General features: G+C 42.1%; 1 protein-coding gene across 6 annotated transcripts; it reads right to left on the bottom strand.

The window, feature by feature from the left end:
- Positions 1–1754: 1754 nt before the first annotated feature.
- Positions 1755–6919, bottom strand: LOC136541713 (uncharacterized). 6 transcript variants are annotated; one of them, XR_010780441.1, is made up of 10 exons: positions 6723–6919; positions 6497–6625; positions 6368–6407; positions 3646–3721; positions 3384–3578; positions 3088–3291; positions 2593–3006; positions 2452–2504; positions 2300–2362; positions 1755–2015 (listed from the first exon to the last, which is right to left on the bottom strand). XR_010780441.1 is itself a non-coding variant. In XM_066533751.1 (8 exons), exons 1-7 carry the CDS (start codon positions 6763–6765, stop codon positions 2635–2637), a joined length of 1059 nt encoding a protein of 352 aa, XP_066389848.1. In that variant the 5' UTR covers positions 6766–6919; the 3' UTR covers positions 1755–2504; positions 2593–2634. The 6 variants fall into 6 exon arrangements, 3 of the variants coding, with proteins under 3 accessions (XP_066389848.1, XP_066389849.1, XP_066389847.1); XR_010780442.1 differs by lacking the exon at positions 2452–2504; XR_010780440.1 differs by having other exon boundaries at positions 2300–3006.
- Between the last annotated feature and the right edge of the window lie 717 nt (positions 6920–7636).

Here is a 7636-nt window from a genome sequence, read left to right as displayed (position 1 = left end):
ATATTTACTTGTACTAACATTTTTTTCTAACAAACATTAAGTGCAAGCGCAAGTGCTAATGTTAGTGCTAGTGCAAGTGCAAGTGGTACTGCAGCTGCAAAAGATAGGGAAAGGGGAAGGGGAAGAGGAAGAGGGTCAGCAGAGGCCAACAATGAGATAAAGTAAGACAAGCCAACATTGCTTCTCTTTACTACATATTTTAGTAACTTTACTGACATAATTCTTCTCTTTTTCATATAAAGTGCTAGTGTTTTAGGAAGGAGCGGAAGAGCAGCAACTTCTGGAAGGCTTGCTACTTTGTTGGGTTTCGATGCTTGATATGTAGCTCATTACTAGTTGCCTAGAGAACTCACTAGTAGCTCTTACTTTTATTTGACATGTCATTTAGACCTATACGTTAGTGTTTGACATGTCTATGTTGGCTTCTACTATGGTACTATGGTGACATGTTGCATGGATCTGATTTATATATACTAGTTGTGTGATATTAAACTGTGTTAATGTGGATTATCAGCTGAAATGCTGTCGAAATTTTCTAAAAATTCTATATAAAAAATGTCAACCGGTTGTCTGAAACTAGGGGTAAAAACATAAATAACCTTATTTAATTAGGGGTAAAAACACATGGGCAAAGTTATCATTTTGTTCAAAAGTTAACACCGTTAGAGACACTTAACAGACCAGGAGTAAACTCTTCCTTCTTTTAAAAATAATAGGGGCAAAATTACAAAGTTAAAAAAACAAGAGTAAAATCACAAATGGTCATCAGGGTAGAAACGCTTAAGCCCCATTAAGAAATTGTGAGTTACTACTGGATTACTTAAAAACAACAATTGTACATATTATCTATTTAGCCGTCTTGAAATCATGTAGGGCTATCGGAGATTTGACTGCAAGACAGCATCAATATACTTGATCTTATAAGGTATAAGGATTTTGATTATATCGATTCATTCCGCGAGGGAACAACTCAGTTCGTATGAGACTACCTACAGGCTGCAGGGCGTTGTACCGGCGCTGCGGCGTATGGAGTCGACCCACGAGCAGAGCGAGACCACGCACGAGCACGACGCCCGCGCCCAAGCCATGATGAGCAAACTGTAGCCTCTCGACCACCCCAACACCGTCAACGCAAGACTGCCGGCTGTGGGCAAGGCTCATTCACCGACCGCACCTAAACACGCGTGTGGTGCAGGGTACGCTATGGCCACGGCGGCGATGCTATGAGGAGCGCAAACACGAATAGGGACGGGTTAGCTGGTTTCACGGTTTTCAATACGTGCTGAACCCAACCCGTTCCAACACATGCGGGTTCAAATTCAAACCAGAAACCGGGCAAACCTGAGCAGACCATCTTCACCCGGTCCAGTCTGCTTTGGGTTCACGGGTTGAACGGTTTTGACCAACCATGAACATTCACGCCTAAGCACATCCTCTTTTCAGTTATCAACATAGGAAATCATATGGACACATGCTTGGGCGATCGCTGCTTTAGTACCCAATTACGAGAGAATCTGGCCTAACCTTCTCTATCATTTGCATTGGCAACTATTCACCAAAAAGGGGCACAGTGGTTACCTCAGGACTTGGAGCAACTAATTTGAGACCTCAGTCTCGTCGAAGACATCCACGCACAACTCAATTATGGCAAAGTATGTTACTGTATTATGTCAAGTGAAAAAAAAAGGCGCAGGAATGTCATGCAAACAACATAACATCAGTAGAAATTGCTCCAACGAGATCGTGAAGCCAACTGATCCAAAACATAATTAATATGTCAAAAACACTGAAGCCGATCATCTATTAGTTTGCATAGTTAGAATACACTCTGCTCAAATAGCACACCAACTACAGGACTCCGCAACTGCAAAGTTATCTAATATTTTGCCGCGGAAACAGAATCTTCTCTAAACTAGACTTCGAGCCAATAACTAGACAGTCAGGAAATAGGCCCAATCCTCGTGGTTCTAACCAGGGCACCATTATGTACAAACCAAACCTTGATCTCTTGGACACTACAATGGTTCCAGAAAAAGAAATTGTTGATGATTGGCAATGACAGGTGGATCATTTTGTCTGATTGTTCTTCCTAAACACAATACTACTTCATGACAAATTGACAACTAGTCAACTATTAAAGGTACATAACTCATAATTATGCACATAAATTTTGGTAGAAAAAGATACCTGGCCTGAGTAGTGTAAAAATCTAAGCCAAAGAGCAGAACTAAGGTTTCTAGCAGAGTTATCAAGGGAAATAAAAAGTGTGTAACATGAAACATTGATGTTCAAGGTTTACCTGCTATAGGCTGTAAACATCATCATCCATCTATGAAGTCCAGTACCGGCCTTACTAATGTAACTTTCGATTCCAAATATCGAAACAAAGCTTCAGCATACATATAGAATATCAGAAGCACAAAAATTGTGGGAATGACAATCGATACCTACCTGAGAATTTTTTTTCCCATGTAAAAAAGGAAGATTGTAGGGTTCCAACAGAGCTGTTACAGCAGAGCAGAGACTTAAACAAGTGCGACACTGCAATAAAACCCATTGTACAGTAATTAATAGCAGAAGGGTACGGTCTACCTCATGAGTCCCAACTGTGAATAAAACTATCTAAATGTTCAGCTAATGATCTGGACTTCTAGATCTTCCATAGCCATGCCTGGTTGGAGAACGTGATCTGCTCCTCATTCTCCCTCGGTCGTTTGTCATATCACCACTCCTGTATCTGTGTCCGCCTCTTTCAGAATCCCTCCCATTTCTGTAGGGATTGCTTCGGTGCTCTGATCCTCTCTCTCTGTAAACATAGGGCCCGTCTCTTCCACGGCTTCGCTCATACTGAAGATCACGGTCATAGTCACGTTCCCCAGACCTCTCCCTTCTGGTATCTCTATCCCTGCCCCCACTATCGTACTCTTTTCCCCTCTGTTTCCGACGCTCCTCTGCTTTCTGCTCCCTTGCAAGCCTCTCTTCCTCTTTTGTCTTCTCTTTTGCCGCCTGGATTAGATACAACCACCATAAGTACTCAATAAATTAAATCAGTATTCACGCTTCTAGTGAAGTGAAGTGATAATTCACCTTGTATTCCGCCAGGAAATCTCTAACCATACCATAACCAATGTGTTGTTTCCCAGTCACGTGGGACTGCGTTCTCTCAAGAGCATCATCAGCAACTAAGAATGATCCACATGTTTCGCAAAGTTCCATCTTCTTCTCAAGCATAGCCACTTTGTTGTCTGCTTGGTTAGCTAAAGCTGTCTTCTCAGCGTTTAGAATGTCAACCTGCAAAGCAAAATTTAAGTAAGAATTTCACAAATTGATGAAGTAGTGTTCAAACATAATAAAGGAACAAGATGGATGTTGCATGCCAGTACCCTTCTCATAAGTGCCTCAGCTTCATCCACTTTACTAGCCTCACCAAGCTCCTCGATTTGCTCCAGCAACTTCTTGACCTGTTCTTCTCGCACTGAAAGCTGCTCAGCTATTTTTCCAGGGATTGGCATTGGCACAGCAGAATCATGAGCCAACCTTTCTTGACCACGCCTTATCTTTCTATCCAAATCCATTACCTGCAATAGAATAAACAAAGGTAAATGTACTACTCGGAAATTTTTGCAAGAGCAAGCGGTGACTCACCAATTTTTCACAATGTTGTGCAAGCTCTGCCTCAAACCTTCGCATATAAGTATCATGCCTGGGAGACTTCTCAAAGCTGCACATATCCGAAACCCACGTGAGATTGTGAGATACAAATAGATTGTTGAATATCTACCCTATATAGCTAAACACATAATCATATGGAGGTGAATTACTGGTTCCAAGCAATCTGTACAGATGAAACTGAAGTTGCAAAGCCAAGCCAGTACAGTATAACGCCCACCTCACCAACTGAAGGTAAAAAATATTAATTTCTTGTCCCGAGTAATTAAAGCATTCAATCTGAACCGATAGCTATTACCTTAGTGTCACTGTTGTGAGCTAACATTTATTCAAATTATTGTTAGTAACTTGGTTTGCTTGTTTTACGGGAGCATTACTCGATGTTGGTAACATGGTATAATTGTTTTAGAATTATTCGCCAGATGGAACTGTTAAAACTTGCATGAGATCACAAAACAAGAAAATCTACAGACTGTCAGAACCCTTAAAAGTATCCCAAACTGCCAAACAATAGCATGAAATTCAGCATGGCTAAATGAACTACACATATGACATGTTCATTAATGTTCATCTGGATTAAAGAAAAATCCTGCTAGTTGAAGTCAAAAGTCACTATCATTTCACGAGAATACAGCATGGCTAGGTGTCAATTGGGAATGAGGGTGCTAATTATATCCTATTTGCCAACTATAAACTATAAAGGCTGGGCAGCTCTCTCTTAAATTTTAATCTAATGCAACTCTCACTTAATTCACCTAAGGATTTTAATTTACACAAAATATAATATTTAGAATACCTAGGCACATTTCTGAACGCTTTGTTAATACGCATTCAACCTTGCTTCTTCACCAGATAAGATCAAATTTCTCTCAATATTGCGCTGAGCAATTTTTTTGATGTCTTGATATAAAAATGTAACATACTTTTAAAATTGAGAGAACATTGTGGCTGTATGATGTGTAATTTAGCCTGGAGCAACTATTTCTTTTTAGACAGGATGTGGGGGGTGGGGGTGGGGGCGTGGCACAATCATTTTTTTTTCTCGAACACGCAGGAGAGCTGCGTATCATTATATTAAGAAGAATAAAGGAGTGGGTTTAGAAACCCCATACAGCCACACACCTACACACACCCTTTTACATCTAATATTGTACCTCTCTCTCAAAATTCAAACTTGACCCAAGACCACTAGAGAGGAACTCACACATTGGCAGGCTCTAGAGCAAGGAGATTGGATATTCCCCGAGCTCCGGCCAAACTCCACAGGAGAAACTCATCTTTTACTGAAACCAGAACACTATTTAGGCTCGGTTGAATCCCATCAAGCACACAGCAATTGCGATGATTCCAAATGGACCAAGCTCCCAGAATGATGATGGAATTGAGACCTTTTTTAGTCTGGTCATCAACCCCAGAATTAGTTCTTGCCCACCATGCATCAAAGGAGTTGTCATCAGGCTGGGGGGTGAGGTCCTGCAAGCCGACCTTATGTAGAATGTTGTACCATACTTGCCGGGAGAAGACACATGAGATCAATAGGTGTTCAATCGTTTCCTCAGCTTGATCACAGAACGGGCAGCGTTCAGGATGGGGCAGACCTCTTTTAGCAAGACGATCTGCAGTCCAGCACCTATTGTGTGCCACTAACCACATGAAGAACTTGCATTTGCCTGGTGCCCAGCTCTTCCAGATTCTTTCCCAAGGCCCAAACTGCACAGCCCCAATAAAAAATCCCTCATATGCAGATTTAGCAGAGTACACTCCTGAACTAGAGAATTGCCATATATGAGCATCATCTACTTCAGGTTGCAAAGTCAAATCCGAGAGAAGGTCCCACAATTTGAAAAATTCTATCAACATGGGTACTGTAGTGGCACCCCGTATGTCCTGCACCCATTTCATCTCGGTAAGGGCTTCATACACTGTCCTTTTCCTTGCTTTGTTGTTGACTGACCAAAAAGAGTAGGCACTAATTGATCCAGGCTCTGTCCATGCAGCCACCTGTCGGTCCAAAAAATTGTGTTCTTGCCATTGCCAACTTCTGAGACAATGGCCACTCCAAAGAAAGCTTTGACCGCAGGGTGCACTTGGATCTGGAAAGCCGCCCAGGGCCTATCAGGTTCAGTTTTCTGCAGCCACAACCAACGCATCCGGAGCCCATCCCAGCTGCTGCAGCTGGGAAATACCAAGGCCTCCGAGTTCTGGTGGCCGAGTAACCTTAGGCCAGGCCAACAGGCAGTGTCCCCCCTTCGCATCCCTTCTGCCTCTCCAAAGAAAGCCCCTTCTAATTTTATTAATTGCTTTAGCCTTTAAGAGCCCAGGGAGGAAGATCCACAGAACAGTTCTAATGTGCTGTCTAATTTCACACAAAAGATGTGCCAATCAAACTAAAAATTGTGGCCTAACAGGAACATAAGACGGCCTAATCCTCACAACTAAAAACTAGCTCGACTCTACCATTCTAGCAATTCATATAACACAATCATCTATTATACTTTGGTGTCATGCCATAAGGCTCCCAATAGCAAGGTCTCTCTATTCCTAGTTACAGTCTATCCAATACCCTACTTTGCTTCCTAAACATAACTCGTTACTAAGAGATTACATCAACAAGATCATGCTGTATTTTTTTAACAATAAGCCTGTTGATTTTTATTTCTTTACATCTCAATCAATTAAGCATCACAATCGGTATCACCTTTCCTTGAGCTTCAGATCATGGATCCTCGAGCACGGCCCTGCAAACACCCCAACCGAACTTATGATGAGTAAAATAAATCCACCGCAAAACGAATTAAAAAAAAAAGAAACGAAGGAACGGCCGTACCGAGATTGCTCTTGGTGTTGACGAAGAGGTCGTGGGGACAGAACCGGACCATGTAGGGGCCGCACACGTCCGGATCGTCCCACTTCAGCTCCTTGTGCCCCTTCTTCTCCTCCTCCGTTAGGTTACGAGCTGCAAACGACAGCACCCGCGGCGCGGTTAGGGTTAGGGGTAGGGTTACGGCATGGGGCGGCGCCGTTCGGGCGAGGGGGATCTGGTGGGTACTTACCTGTGCCCATGAGCTCGTCAAGGAGGGCTCGCTGCGCGTCCATGGCGGAGAGGGCAAGGAGCCGTCGAGAAACCCTAAGCCTGGCGGCCCCTTCCTTCACTTTCCCCTCTACTCAGGTGGGTTTGGATTTGGTTTCGTCCTAGTAGGAACTAGGAACAGACAAGGAGAGAACCCTAGCGCTTGCTAACTCCATCCATGGCATAAAGAGAGATTTTATTTCACGAGGACAATAATTTAAGATTGACCAATATAATTATATAATAAAACCATACTAATATTTATAGCGTATAACAACTGTGATTATATTAATCATGAAATATATATCTTTATAATATACGAGATAAATACATGTGCATTGCATCGGGACTATAACTTTTTTAACGCGGACGCAGACGCAGGCGCATGAGCTTCGAGGATTTTATATCTAACACAGACACGTGATCCGGTCTTCATATCAAAACAACTTTAGACACTGAGTAGCAGCAACAAATCTTTACAATTTGTCAGTGTTTTATAATTTCAGATCATAAGGCTGGTAACATCTAGGTATAAAATCGGATCTTCAAAAAAATAAAGAGGAATAATGAATAGCTTTTTATTGAGAGATCCAGAAATTAGGCTCACCTTTGATCTCACGTGCTTTCTATTTTTATAAATAATGTGATGAGGCCGTTGACCGTCTTCAAAGCGAACTCTGCACAAGTTTGTTCCGACGCGGACTGTGTCCGTAGGCGCACTTGCGTCAGCAGTTTTGCGATTTTGGGCCATGTTTAGATTGCAAAAAATTTCAACCCGATGAATAGTAGCACTTTCGTCTTATTTGGTAAATATTGTCCAATCGTGGACCAACTAAGCTCAAAAGATTCAACTCGTGATTTATAACTAAACTGTGCAATTAGTTATTTTTTTACCTA

This window comes from Miscanthus floridulus, chromosome 3 (genome assembly GCF_019320115.1).
Source record: "Miscanthus floridulus cultivar M001 chromosome 3, ASM1932011v1, whole genome shotgun sequence".
Lineage (NCBI taxonomy): Eukaryota > Viridiplantae > Streptophyta > Magnoliopsida > Poales > Poaceae > Miscanthus > Miscanthus floridulus.
Note: the sequence above shows the minus strand (reverse complement) of the source record. Positions and strands in the feature narration are given on the sequence as shown.